The sequence below is a fragment of the Oenanthe melanoleuca genome, chromosome 19 (assembly GCF_029582105.1).
Source record: "Oenanthe melanoleuca isolate GR-GAL-2019-014 chromosome 19, OMel1.0, whole genome shotgun sequence".
In the NCBI taxonomy this organism is placed as follows: domain Eukaryota; kingdom Metazoa; phylum Chordata; class Aves; order Passeriformes; family Muscicapidae; genus Oenanthe; species Oenanthe melanoleuca.
The window spans coordinates 3,585,988-3,600,492 of NC_079352.1; the positions used below are offsets into that span (position 1 = coordinate 3,585,988).

At 54.6% G+C, this 14,505-nt stretch overlaps 1 protein-coding gene across 1 annotated transcript; it reads left to right on the plus strand.

Annotated features, from left to right (window-relative positions):
• The first annotated feature begins 1,281 nt into the window (after window positions 1-1,281).
• Window positions 1,282-12,702, plus strand: TRARG1 (trafficking regulator of GLUT4 (SLC2A4) 1). The gene is made up of 3 exons (XM_056506399.1): window positions 1,282-1,725; window positions 6,601-6,733; window positions 7,269-12,702. The coding sequence occupies exons 1-3, from the start codon at window positions 1,336-1,338 to the stop codon at window positions 7,274-7,276; spliced, it is 531 nt and encodes a 176-aa protein (XP_056362374.1). The 5' UTR covers window positions 1,282-1,335; the 3' UTR covers window positions 7,277-12,702.
• The last annotated feature ends 1,803 nt before the right edge of the window (window positions 12,703-14,505 follow it).

Below are 14,505 nucleotides of genomic sequence, written 5' to 3' on the forward strand. Positions count from 1 at the left end.
CAGGAGCCCTCCCTCCTCCCGAATTTGCATCTCCGTGTTTTTCCCACACCAGCTTTGGCCAGCCGAAGTGAGGCAGATGGAAACAGATGGAAACAGATGGCAGGAGTGGAAGGGAGGCAAAACCCCGTGAGACCCATCCCACCAGGGCCACCTCACTGCTCTCAGATCCACATTCACAAACTGCAGCTCCTAATTCTGTTTGGAGGCTGCAGGATGGGATGAGGCTCCTTGCAGGGCTGGGCAGCAGGGCCCGGCTGGCAGAAGGCTCCTCGGGCACCTCTCGGGAGGCAGAAGGTGCTGGGTGTGCCCCGTAGATGGCACTCACTGCCAGGGAAACCCCCGGCAAATTTGGAACTGAAGCATAATACACAATGGGTGGAAAACATCCATTTTTTTTCCCAGGCATCCAGGCTCTGAGGGTTGTTTTAGCCCTTCCTCCTGCCCCTCACATCATCCCTGCTCCCAAAGATGGAGAAGATGTAACTCACACTGCACCAGCACCCTTTCTGCTTTGCAGGTCCTATGTAGGGATGTGATATACCACTGCTCTGGTGTCTCTGTCCCCAGCTGTGGTGTCACCCACGTACAGCGAGGGCAGGGCGAGCTCAGCACAGCGTGCCCAGAGCCTCCCCCAGCCCTGTACCGAGGGCGATGCTTTCCCAGAGCCGCTGGAGCCAGAGGTGGCACCGGGCACCCACACACTGCCCGGACAGACCCGGTCACCCTGCGGGCAGCCCTGCCCAGAGCCAGGACAGCTCCAGTCCCTCTCCGCAGCGATGGGGGGCTCGTGGCTCTGCTCCGTGTCGCATGTCCCCCACCCGGCCGGGTCCAGGCTGGCAGCCAGCAGGGACAGCAGGGCTGTGTGTGCCCCGCATCCCCCGCACCCCCGGGGCTGGAGGCGGCCCCGCGCCCCTCGGCACGGGCGGAGCCGGGTCGGGGCTGGGCTCTCACGTACCGCTGCAGCGGAGCGGAGCCCGCGGGAGCCCCCGGGAATAGCGGGGGGCTGGCGGGGCGGGACAGAGCCTTGGGCTGGGCCGGGCTGAAGGCGGCGGGGACTCCCTGGCTGTGCCACCGCCCCGCTCCGCCCCGCCGCATCCCCGCCAGCATCCCCGGGGGCCGCGGCGCCGCATGCAGCGGGTCGGGCGGAGGCCGAGCGCGGAAAGGGGGTGAGGAGAGGGGGGGACCGGGGACACCCCGGGGGCGGTCCGCAGCCCCGATCCTGCCCCGGGGGCCGAACCGGGCTGGCCCCTCCTCCGGCTCGGCCTCCCGCGGGGCGGCGGGCCCCGAGCGCAGAGCGGCGGCGGCGGGGCGCTGCCGGAGCCCGCTCGCCGGGCCATGGCCAGCACCGGCTCCGCGCCCGGGGGCGCGGGCCCGGGCTCGGGCACGGCGCTGCCCACCCGCTTCCAGGAGACGGAGAAGCTGCTGTCGGCGACAGAGGGCCGGGAGGAGAAGGGCCTCCGCGGCTCCAAATCCTTCACGGCCGCCTTGCCCGGCGAGACGGAGCGCAACGGGCACGGGCTCGGCTACAAGTCGGTGTCGGTCGGGCACCTGGAGGCGCCGCCGCTGTCGCCGTCCCGGCTGAGCCTGGGCAGAGCCTCGTCCACGGCCACCAGCACGGCGGCCCCGGAGCAGGGCCGCCCGCGGGACTACCTGGTGCTCGCCATCTTCTCCTGCTTCTGCCCCGTCTGGCCCATCAACATCGTGGGCCTCGTCTTCTCCATCATGGTGAGTGCGGGGCTCGCACGGACCCGCCCGGTTCGCCCTCGGCTTCCCCCGCCGCCGCCCCGACGGCCGCCCCGGCGCTGTCCGCGGTGCTGCACCGGCACCGGGAGCGGCGGGAGCGGCGGGGCTCGGCCGGGCTGTGCCGGGCTGTGCCGGGCTGTGCCGCCCCGCTCGGCTCCGCTCGGCTCCCGCAGCGCTCCGGTGCGGGTCCGGGGGGCGCGGGCGGGCGGAGGCGGGCGGGGAGCGGCGCCGAGCCCGGGGCAGAGCGCGGGGAGGCGGCGGGATGGAGATGATGGAGATGGAGAAGGAGGCGGCGGGATGGAGATGGAGAACGCGGGGAGGTGGCGGGATGGAGATGGAGAGGGGGGTGGGATTCCAGGGCAGGGCTCCGGGAAGCGCGGTGGCTCCGGGAAGCGCCGTCCCCGCCGCCAAGCAGCGGTCCAGAACCGCTCGCCGGGCTTTCCCGAAAAGGAGCCGCGAGGAGAAGCGGTGACAAGGGATCGCCTTCCCTCCCTCCGAGCCCAGCCCTGCAGCACCGGGGAGACCCTGGCTGAAGGCTGGCGCCTGGTCTCAGGCACTTCACAGGGACAGGCTGCACCTGCAGCTCTTTTAGTGGCCCCGGAGAAGCGATTTTTCTCCATTAAACATCTCCCACACCTCAGCAAATATACCAAGAGACGAGCAGGGGAGAATGAAGCCAGCCCGGCCTCCCACCCATCTCGGGTACAGGTGGCTCAGCAGCACAGCCCTACAAGCACAGCCACCCCCTTCCCAACAGATGCTGCTCTCTTGTACACACCCAGCACCTTCTATGCCTTGGATTTGCAACAAAGGCAAATCTTTTCTTTGAAAGTCGGCTCCATTACCTGCTTACCACACAGAGATACACTGAGGGGCACCTGCAGCCAGCACTTCCCCCCAAAACCACCAACAACTTGAAGGCAGGCACAGGCACTTGCCACAAAAAGCCCTCTAGGGAGACCAATTTCCATTTTGAGGAGGAATCATCGTTTCTGCCAGTGCCAGCTGTCATCTGCGTAGTACAGTTGTGTGGCACAGCCTGTTTAGGCAGCACACAGGGAAGCCAGCCAGCCCTGTTTGGCTTTGCACTGCAAGGAGAGGGAAAGCAGCTGGGTACTGCATATCCATGGTAATAAACAAGGTCTCTCACGGGGATTTTCCAGCCACATTAGCCTTCATGCAAAATAGATCCTCACACTGTCCCTCGCAGGCGTCAGAGCCTCCAGGGTGGTGGGGAGGTGCCTTGGGCACCACGGAGGAGGAGAGTTGACAATGGAAAGGAGCAGGAGTTGGTTCATCCTGCCAGGCAGAGGGACCGGGGTGTGGTGACTGTCACACCCAGGGGGAGGCAGGGCCAGCAGGGCAATGAGGTTTTTGGGCTGTCCTCTGCTTCACGGCAGCCCTGACCAGGGCTCATGCAGAGCTGGGGAAGGGGAGGCAGAAGGTGCATTCAGCTGGGCTTGTTCTGCAGGACAGGGTTAATGGCACACACAGCACATTAGTAGCCAGTGCACATCCTCTGGGCCCTGCACAGTCGCCCCTGCTCTCTCTGCCCTGTGGTTTAATTAATTTATTACAGCTCTTTCTGTCCTGGCCCTGCCTGCTCCATCACCTCCTCCACACACCCACCTGCCAGCCAGGGACCTCCACACAGCACCAGCAGAGCAGGATGAGGAGTGACCCATCCTCCCTCCCTCCCTGAGGAACCTGCAAACATCTGGCTGGGTCCTCCTGCCAGCAGGAGCAGCTCTCAGGGCACGGGTTGATGTTCCCCCTGCTCACAGCAGGGAGGAATTGAGCTCCCAGTGATGCCCCAGGCTCAGGTCTTGTCTCAGAGTAAAGCCCAGGTGTGCCTGATCAAGCACAGATCTGAGCAGGAACCAGGTTTTTGTGATTCCCATCACCTGGGGAAACAGGAGGACCTTTCCACAATGTGCTGACATTCCTTTAGCTCTGCAATTGTGCTTTTCTTTCCTGAGTCAAAGCTTTTGCACATGAAAGCTTTTTTTTTTTTTCCTGGGTAATAAGCAGTGTCCAGAGAGGAAAGTAAATGAATGCTCTTGAGTTTAGTGTCTCATAAATCATTTTTCAAAAGCTGCTCTCAGATCCCAGCAGGGCCTATGGCCAGAGGTGGAAAAAACCTGCTCTAGCCCCCCCAGTCTGTTCCTGCTAATGCTGGTTTCATGGAAATTAATTACCTGGAGGCTTCTCCACAAACTCTGGGATGTGTTTACCTCACCAAGTGATGATCTGGCTGTTGTAAAGGGGTCAGGACACCCCCCAAGAGAGAGAGTGGGACTGGTGGACAAGGGTGTGTCCATCCTGTGGGATCCATCTCCTACCACACACCCACCCTGCATTCCTGCTCTGAGTCCTTTCCTCTTCCCACCAAAGTGCAGCCACTGCAGGGGAAGAAGCAGAGGAGCCAGAGTACAAAACTCCAAACACATGAAGGGAGATGAAAAATTCCAGCCAGAACCACCACACAGTAACATCAAGGGCAGTTCTGCACAGCACTAGGTATCCAAAATAAGTTCTATTATTCCCAAAAAGATGTAGGAGAAGTCAGATTATCCTCACCCATTTGAAGTGCCACACTCATCTGTCTCACTCTGGAGTTGATTTATGCATCTCTTGGAGTGTTTCCTTCAACAAAAACACCAAGTGTCGAGAATTAATGATTTATTCTGAGTAATTGGTGGACGGCAGCAGAGAGCATCCAAAGCCAGTTCATAAACTGGGAACGATTGCAGGAAAGAGGATGTGATGATTTGTCTTCTCCATCCCTGGGACTAGCACAGGAAAGTAATTGCCTTCATTTGCAACAAGGCCACTTAGGGAAAAAACCCATTTTGAGCAGTGACTGGAACAGACAGCAGTGGGAAACAGGTAAAATTAATAATTCCTGAGTCACCCAGCCTTACCTAGGTTGCACCCACTCCCCAGGTCCTGCAGATTTTCCAGCTCTGGGCTGTAGCAGGAGTCCCTTGGCACTCCCTCAGTGACTCACTCCCCCTGAGCCCTCGAGCCTCTCGGAGATGTTCTGCCTTGGCGAGCCTCGATTAATAAACAAGATGTTAATGTTTTTATGTGGAAAGCAAAACACAGGATTAGTGATACTAGAGAGCTGTAATCAAACCAATGAATAATGTATGTACAGTACCAAATTCTTGCTAAACACCCCATGCCAATGCTGATGTGTTCCTCATAATTGTTGAGGATAAATGAGCAGTAAACACGTCCAGAAGCTGTGGTGATAAATATATTAAGTGCCTTAGCCTATATATTTTACCTAGAAGACAGCTAAAACTGCATATTTCACTGCAATCTAACCCACACCCTGCCAAAATATTACACTTGCTACAAAAACCAGAGGCTGAAAAACCAAATCCCCAGAACTGGAGCTGTCAGTGAGCAGGGCAGGGATCCTGTCGATCCCTGGGCTCCTGCATCCTCCCCATCTCTCACCACCAACCCATCAGGCTTCATTTTGTCACCTCCTGTTCTGGGATGAAAATAACTCTTGGCTGCATCCCATCGCTTTCAGAGCGGGTCTGGCAAAGCTGCTGGTGAGACCAGGAGGAGCAGGGAAGGTCCTGAGCTCTGCTGGTGCCACTGCTGGGGACAGAGATGCCCAGGGTGGCTCCTCAGTGGAGCAGGATGCTGGCAGGGGCCAGGGGAAGCAGCCACCCCCCTGTTTGGGGCTCTGCTGTGTATTTACGTGGTGACACAAACTCAAAGGAGCACATGGAAACCTCCAGAGCTGCATTTTCCCCACAGAGCAGCTGCCCATGCACAGCCTGGGCTGGGAAGGTTTTGGCCAAGGTACTGCCAAGAGGCAGTGGAATTAATAAATAAATGGGATAAATGGGAAATGGGGCAGTAACATCAAGTATTTGTTCAGATTCTCTGTGATGCTTTGTGGTTATTGCTGGAACTGGACTAGACCTCCCTGCTCTTATTTTGTTTTTACATTTTTAACATTAGGAAGAGGATCCTTTCCATCACACACAATTTTGAAAGGAAATTTGGATTCCTTTAATCCATTGCTACCTTTAACTCTTTTAACCAGTACACTTGCTTTTTTTTTAACTGAGAATTCCCCCAGTTTTAGCAGCCATGCCCCGAAGGGAGGAGCTGTCACACAGCACAAGGCTGTGGGAGCTGCTGACCCCACACCTTACCCCAGATCCCCCTTTTCTCCTCCAAGGCAGCATGGCTGGAAGAAGCCTTTAACCCATGTTAAAGTGTTAAAAACATAAAAGCAGCCCTAAAGGAGGAATACCTGCTTCAGAGCAGTTAAACCATCAATAAAACCCCACTCCCAGTGAAGTTTAGGGGTGCTTTGCCCAACTCCTCCAGTAGATCAAGGATTCTGGGCTCTCTTCTCCCCCTATCCCACTTTGCTTCTCTTTCCCCTCACTCCAACCTTAACCAAATAGCAATTTAAAATTTAAAAATACCCCCAACGTGCCTTAAAACCCTTTGCCCATTTTTCCTCCCTCCCCAATGGGTTTTGTGGGCAGCAGAAGGGCACTGCATGAATTTGGGGAGGATTTTTGTTCCCAAGAGCTGGGCTGGCAGCAAATGCTGATGCACAGTGAGTAATCCCACCACAGCTGGGTGCTTTTGCTGGGTGCTGGTTCTCCCCCAGCCAAGGGAGGACACCCAGCAGGATCAGGAGCCCTTCCCTCGGCAGTGATGCTTCTCCCTCCCCCAGGAATCCTCACTTCCAGCAATTTTCGCTGGGGATTGCCAATTAAAGGGGCAGGAAAGGAAGTGGGGCTGAGTTTGGGGCTCTGGGGAGTGCCCCTGGAGCTGCTGGCTGTCTCAGGGGGCTGCTCTGTGTCTCCCCAGTCGAGGAACAGCGGGCAGCAAGGGGACACGGACGGCGCGCGGCGGCTGGGGCGCATGGCCAGGCTGCTCAGCATCGTCTCCATCGTGCTGGGCACCATCATCATCGTGCTCTACATCTCACTCAGCGTCAGAGGTAACCCCTCCTGCTCCTTCCCTCAGCCCAGCTCCAGCCCAGGGCATAGGACAGACCTGCCCCCAGCCCCACCCAAGCTCGTTCCCAGCCTAAGTGCAGTGGGAGGGCTCTGAGTCCAGCTTGGTTTGAACATCACCAGCTGCACACACACATTAAAAACTCCTCAGAGTCCTTAATTCTCTTAATTCTCCTTCCAGTAGAACCATGCACTGCCCAAATGACCAGCATGGAAAGCCCTCCCTGTGCTGTCTCCAAAGTGCCCCTGGTCTCCCTGGTGAAAGGTCCTGCCCTGGCAAAGCCTGTGGGTGGGTTTAGAACAGTGGAGTGCTGTAAAAACAGAAAGATTTCAGGACACAAATCAACTTTCCCAAAATGTCTTGGGAATTACCCAAACACAACCCCACCTGCCAAACCAGCATGATCAGCACAGCTCAGGCAAACAGGGACCTCAGAAACCCCCAAAAGCCAAGGCAGGAGTGCAAAGGGAACATCTCTTGACTGCTGAAGCTGCCCTAAGCCACACTTTCCTTTCCAGGTTCCTAGAAGACGTTTCAGCATGCAAATACCTTGAAGAGGAGGAAGACAACTTTCCTTTTGGGGTTTTTACTTTCAGCCTTGCAACAAAACAAAAAATTGTCAGAGTGTAGGTGGGCAGCCCTAGTCGGGCTGCTCTGGAGCGCCGTCGGAAGGAACCGCATGCTTCAGTTGAGTCTTGGGAAGGAGCCTGTGCGAGGGATGGCATCACAATCACCCTGAGCAGGAATGGGAGAGCCACGTGGAGAGGAGAAGGGGGAAATCCACTACCTCATTCCCCTCCAGCAGAACTCACTGGAGGAGCGGGGAGACAACTAAAGTGCAAGAGGAGGGGAGAGTCTCCAGAAGGAAGCTGGTTTTGGAAGGGAGAATCCCAGGCGAGAAACGGGACGTTTCGAGGAGTCCTCCTGAGAATTTTGGCACAAGTCACTGGATTTTTGGGGGGTTGTTGGTTTTTAAATCGTCAAATTCTCTGTCTCTACAAAAAAAAAAAAAAAAAAAGAAAAAACAAAAAAAAAAACAACAAAACAAAGCTCAAACTGCCATCAGGAGCTGAGAGCTGTTCCACGGAGGAGGAGGGAGAGCAGAGCTCTGCTCCGAACGGAACGCAGCCGCCGAAGCTGGAGGATGTGGTGGGTGCTTTTGTATTTTTGATGAAAAAAAAAAAAAAAAAAGAGACAATGACCATTTGCATGCCTTTGGGAATGTTCTCCATGTCTGTTCCTACGAGCTCTTTTATCACTTAGGGCAGATCTCAGAGCTGGCAGAGCAGGATGTTGCTGCATGAGAACCCCAGGCTCCTCCTCACCCCCATCCCACGGTGGGCTTTTCAATGGAAGGCAAAATCAGGCGTTCCCTGTGGATCCACACGTTTCTCTGTGCACCCAGAGGGAGGTTGGCACCCCTGGCACTGAGACAAGAGCCTGGTTAATGCCCAGCAGCAGCACCAAGGCACGGAGAGCCCGTTCTACCCACTCCCACCCCAGTGCCACAGCAGCTCCATCATACAGAGCTTCAGCAATCCAGCCCCCACCAACCACTGCCAGTGCTCATCCCCCCAGACCTCTGGGGCTCCAGCTTAGGGCCTCCCAGGAGATTTTCAGGAGCATGAAGGAGCTTTAGACTCCAGTTTTAGCCTCCTGCCCCTCTCCTTGCACCCCTCACACAGCTCTTCTGCAGCTCTGAAAATCTCCAGCATCCCCGGAGCTGCCTGGGGTCAGTTCTGCAAGTCCTTGTGTTATTTTTTAATGTTTTGTATTTAACCTAACAAGAAACCAGACTCTGCTCCTCCCACCCTATCTGGTACCACAGGCCCTGCCATGTCTTCCACAGCACACAGATCCCCCAGCCCATCCCTGTGGTTCCAAATCCCCCCAGCCCTTCTCCCCCTCACCCCCCATTGCTGTGGGGATTTCCTGGGCTTGGCTCTCTACCCACCCACCCAGACTATGCAAAGCTCCATTGCCTGTTGTTTTAGTCAGGCTTTGTGACTCCTGGCCACGTCCATTGGCTCCCTGAGTCTCTTTGATCCAAACTTTGGGGACACACCACCAAGAGCTGCACTGCCCAGCCTTTCTGTGACCTAAAAGCACTGAGAAATGTCCTTCAGGGCACTTCTGCTCCCTAACACCAATCTCCTGAAAAACACCCCAAATTTAGACCAAATTCAATGCTTGTCTACATGGAGAATCCACCAAAAGCAACCTCACAACATGGAAAGTGCTTGGCACTGGCTCCTTCTCTGGGCTGAGTGGGCACATGGGTTAGCACAGGGTAGGGGTGAGGTGTAAATCCATGCTGCACTTACTCTGTAGTAACTAATATGCATCTCTTTGAAAATTCTCCTGTCACCTTTTTGACTGCTCCTCTTCCAAGTGGTTTTTCCCTCCAGACATTGCTGGGATCCAGGGGGTGAGAAAGCCAAATCCCCCAGACACGCTGTCAACATTTTTCTCTCCACTAAAAGGGATTCCAGGGACTCACAGCAATAGCACATCACTACAGCACTTTCTCGGGCTCCATTCCCATTCACCCCTTTGCCAGCACTCCATCACAGCCTGCTGGCATCTAAAATGGACCAAATCTGCAACTTTTCTTTTGCAATTTATCTTTTGTGAGTTCAGCAAGCAGGGAGTGCTGAGCATTGCTGGGTGGGAGCTCCCTCCTCCATCCTCTCTTCCAGGCACTGCATCTTTTCCTCCTGAGCCCTTCAGAAACCCTCCCTTGGATGTTCAAACTTTCATCTTATGGCTATTGAAATCCCATCAAATCCTCCAAATTTTCCTTCTCTAACTCTTGGACCCAAAAGCTGCTTGCTGGGGAACACGTGGGGTTTTTTTTGGAGCTACATAAAGGCAGTGCTGCCTGTCCCTGCATCTCCTGCCCTCTGCCCTTGGAGCTGCTGGGATTAGCTGATGGGAAGAGCCCAGGAAGCTCCTCCTTGGGCAGGAAGGGCTCTTTTTCAGGGAAAAGTGCTGGAGGGAGTTCTAGGACATGAGAGCGCCGAGCGTTTATTAAGTAAGAATTTAAATGCTCTTTTATCATTATATAAAGCCTTTCATCTAAAGTGCTTCTCTGCATCCAAAGGATTAAGCCCTGCCACCCCCCACGAGGTGAGTTCCCATTACTGCTCTAATTGCAGGGATGGCAAATGCTCAGGCACTGAGCAGCTCCCAGATCAACCCCCTTTTCTTCCTCCTCCTTAACACAACCAAGTATGAGCACGGATTTCCTTGGAATCTGTTTTTTTTTCAGTGGGATCTAGACAAACTATACCCCAAAAATGGGATTCCTGCAGGAAGGAGGGGGCTTGGTGAGGCAGCTGCCAGGAGAAGTCCCAGCCAGGGCAGCACAGAGCAGTGGATTCCCCTGGATGCAGGAGAAGGAAGAAGATTTCCCCAAAAACCCCAGGGTGATGATTTGTTTGTGCCTCCTGTCTCATTGTGATGAGCTCAGGTGATGCTTTTCACCTATTATAACAAAAGAGAAGAACAAAGACATTTGAATCCCTTTCATTCTAAAATCTCCCTGAATAGATACAATTGTACTGCACCCTGAAACTCAGCTTTTTTTCCTTATCCTGCATTTAAATCCAGAGGAATCCTCTGCAGTTATCCCTGACAAAATATTTTCTCTGTTTGTAACCTGCCTCTCCAGTGCTGGAGAAATAAACTCTCCAGGGACATTCAGAAAGTTCCTTCTCCCTGCTCCCCTCATCAACTTCATTCTGCAGCCTGTTCTGCAAAGATTTTACCACTTTGCTCTCCCCACGGGTTTATCCCAGCTCAGCTCCCTCTTTGGCTTTTTCTGGGGGTGGAATTTGTTGGTATTTGTGAAGGAGGAGGTTGCAGAGCCCCCAGCCCTCACCTGTGCTGTGTTACAGGGAGGTTGATGATGGCAGAACTCCACCCTGAGACCACCAGGCACAGTCACCCCTTTGGCTGCATCCACCAGGAGCTCACCTTCACTTGGCTTGTAGCACACCACAGAAACTGTGCCAGGAGCCCTTTCCTCTCCATCCCCACCCAGCAGCCCAGTTTCTGATCCCCCAGCTCTGTGCCACCTGCTGCAGCCTCCTCTGAGCACACAGCTCAGAATTCTCTGTGCTGGCAACTAAAACTGTCACAGAACCCTCGGGCTCTGGCCAACTTCTCCCCCCTGGAGAAGGAAAGGTGAGAGCAGGGTGACAATCCAGCCCTACCTGACAGGGGAGCTCAGCTGGTAGGAGGAGAGCTCATCAAGGGATGGAGAAGGTGGGAAATGTGTCTAAAAGTGAGCTGGAGTGGGAGTTAGGCTCGACAAGTGTGAGGTCCTGGTGCGATGTAAATACATGGAAGGAGCCTTGGATTAGAGCCCAGGGCTGGTGGCACCTCTGGCCCTGCTGTCCCTGGGCTCCTCTGCCAGGACCTGGGGCAGAGCTGGGCTCTGTGGGGTGCCACAGAAGGGCTGCTGGCTGCTTCAGCTGGATTGAAGCTTTCAGCTGAACCAGCAGCAAACCTGGCTGGGTTTTGCAGCAGCTCCTCGTGGGATGAGGAGGGTCAGGGAAGGTCTGGCCTGGGTCAGTGGGTCACTGCAGACACCAGGGGACCAGGGCACCACCAGAGGAAAGAAAAGCCACCCAAGGGTTTCAAAGTGTGCTCTGTGAGGGATGGGTTTGCTTTTTCTGGCTGGTGTTCCACCCTGTTCCAGTTCACTCCTCTCTCTGCTGGTTTTACCCCTCAGCATTCCCAGCCCGGAGCATCCCTGAGCCCACAGCTCCTCCCTCCCTCCCTCTGCCTCTCCTCAAACCCTGCACTGAGCTCTGGGCTCTGCTGGAAGGGGTTACAGAGCCAGGGAACCTCTGGCCCAGCTCCCTGCAGTGCTGCCCAAATTCCCTGCACAGATTTCTCCATGTAGACAAGGGGAGCAGATCCTGCCTTTTATACAAAATGAAATCTCTGTTTCCCTTCCCTCTGAGCCCAGGAGAGGCTGCAGAAAGGCACCCACTGGGCTGGCCCCACCCTTGCCCTGTGACTCCTCACAGAGCCACAGCCAGGGCTGCACTGTCAAGCTGAAATAATTCAGATTTAAGCTCTTTTTCCTTTCAGTATACAGCCTTTAACTTTGGCAAAAACCAGTTAGGTTTGGACTGAAAAACTCCCCTGCTTGGGCACAAGCCAAGGGAGTGGTGGGGGGAGGGAAGCAGCCTTTTCAAAGGGAGAATATTTGTAAAGCATTTGCTGACACCAGTAGGTAGCAAAATTCCAACCTATAAATACCCATCCAGGATAAGAAACATCAGAAAGGGAACATGTGCAGGATTCACCAAGGCAACCCTGGCACCACCTGGGAGCCCTTGTTGGGAAGTGCCAGGACCTGATCCCTGGCATGGAAGTGCAGGGTCCATCCCCCCACTGGGAGAGCCACAGCTCACACACAGCATGAACACACCAGGAATTGCAGCTGGGTGCTTCTCTTTGCTGACAAATGTTTCTTTTTCTGCAGGATGGTATGGTATATCTTATATACTTTCTTTGTATTTCTTGGCATGAGAAAAAAAAAAATTAAAATGTAACATGCATGGTCAAAGCTGAACTGGTTTCTTCTGTCTAAATGAGAAAAAAAAAATTATCCAAGTTACTCATTCAGCAATTGCTTCACACTCTGAGAGCAACCAGTTGGTATTTTGGGTGCAGTGGGTTGCAAATAATATGTACAGGCAAAGAGTAGAGAAAACAGCACAAGTCAGAGCAGGGAGAGGTGCAGACAGAGCAGCCTGGTGCTGGTTTTAACCAAAAACTCTTCCCAGGAGTTTTTCCAACCAGAGTGGAAAGCTGCTGCCTGCCACACCCAGCTGGGGTCACCACAGGGTTTGTTGTGTCCATGGTCAGCCAGGCTGATCCCCACAGAAGCTGAGGGGCACAATCCCTCATTCAGCTGGGCCCAGCTCTCCTCTCATTCCCATCCCTCTGGGATGGAGCAGGGATTCCAGCCCCCTGCAGGATGGATTGCTTGTCCCACCCAGCAAATCTCAGCCTGTGCAGACCCCAGTGCAGCCCCACAGCTCCTTCCCTGCCCCAGCCAAGCAGGCAGAGCCTCCCCCAGCAGCAAGGAGGAAAACTGAGGCTTCCCTCACTGCTAGCCTGGGATCAGCACAGCACCTCCCCTCCATCCATGGCTGGGATGGAAGAAGACAGAGGGAAATTCTGCAGCGTCATTCAGCAACAAAGGACTTAATGGCCCTGCCTGGAGCACATCCTGGGATTCCTGGGGCAGGGGCAGCTCCTGCCTGCAGCAGCCCAGGGATTGTGGAGCACTGAGCCACCAGCACGAGGGGTCTGGGACTCTCCTCCCTGCCAGAGCCACCCAGTAACTCATCAGCAAACTGCAGTGGAGCAGATCCAGCTGCTCTGGGCACCTTCAGGAAGTGGTTACAGCCACAGTGAACAGACCCACCCTTGGGATCCAAACCCAAATCCCTCTGCTGTGACAGCCTTTGGCCTGCCTGCATTTTCACTCTGACAAACACCTCTTGCCCTTTCTTGAGGATGCTGTAGGGTTTTGGGGCATTGGGAAATGAATGAGCAGTAAAACCCCACAGGTACTCAAAGCCAGAGAGGATGGAGATTAAATGTTTGTGAGCTCATGAAAAACAGAACTGTTATCCTCATGAGCATCTCAGACATTAATCCAAGGAGCTGGAATTAGTTCTAGTTCAGCTGCTGCCCACAACACAAAGCCCAGCCCCTGTAGGTCAGGCTCAGCAGAGGATCTGTCCCTAAGGTTTCCTGTGGATCAGGCACCAAGCATTGCCCAGGGACAGAGCTGCCCCACAGCCCCCACACCCCAGCACTGTGCTCAGCCTGCCTGCCCACCCCACAGCCCTTCTCTCACACTGCACATCCCCTCCCCAGCTCTGCAGCCCACTGGGGCCTTTTTAACAAAGGAAACCCATTTCTTTGGTGCATCCATTCCCCAGTGCTTTGAAAACTGCAAGTCTAATTAGATCTGCTGGTTCTTACTCCTAAGCACCCTCCCCTGTAACAGCACCTAAATCAGCTTCAGCTGATGTTCAGCTTCACATCCCAGGGCTCAGAGAGCAGCTGCTCAAACCTCCAGGAGCCATCAGCCAGGGTTAATAACTCACAGCCATGCAGGTCCAAGCTCACACCACACCTCAGCTACTCCCCTTCTACACCAAGGCTGGGTTTGCACAAAGCCTCTGTTCCTCAGGCAAAGCATCTCACCCAGCAGAGCCAGAGCCATCACTGTGTGCACAGGAGCTTTGGCAGCATGGCTGGGATTACAGGGCAGGTCTGAAGAGCCACAGTTATTTGTCTTGATGGAGACACAAAATGCTTAGAAAGCTTGGTGTAACTTACTCCCCCATGATTCAGCAAAGCAAAGAGGGTTTGGGTTGGTGGTACCTGTATGAAACAAAAGGCTCAGAGGGGTCATGGTGGGGAGAACTTGAACAGATGCCATTTGCATCCTAGCACAGGATGTCTGAGGCAACCTTAAAGCACTTCAGCCTTCTTTGTGCATTGCCTAAAGAATTCAGCAAGCCAGAAGACAGAGCAGAAGAAAAAAAAATAAAAAAAAAATAAAGCAATGGCTTTGTCCTGGAGGAAGAGGAGGAGAAGGAGGAGGAGGATTTGAATCACATAAAAACCCCCAGCTGTGGAGAGATTCCCCTTCAGTGGTGAGATTCCCCCTGGAGCATCCTGACCATGTCACCAGATGCAATCCCAGACTTCAAA

Excerpts from the sequence above, each read along its gene's own strand:
- TRARG1 (XM_056506399.1), top strand. The coding sequence starts at position 1,336 with ATGGCCAGCACCGGCTCCGCGCCCGGGGGCGCGGGCCCGGGCTCGGGC. Across the intron at positions 1,726-6,600 it reads GCCTCGTCTTCTCCATCATG|TCGAGGAACAGCGGGCAGCA; the intron begins GTGAGTGCGGGG and ends GTGTCTCCCCAG.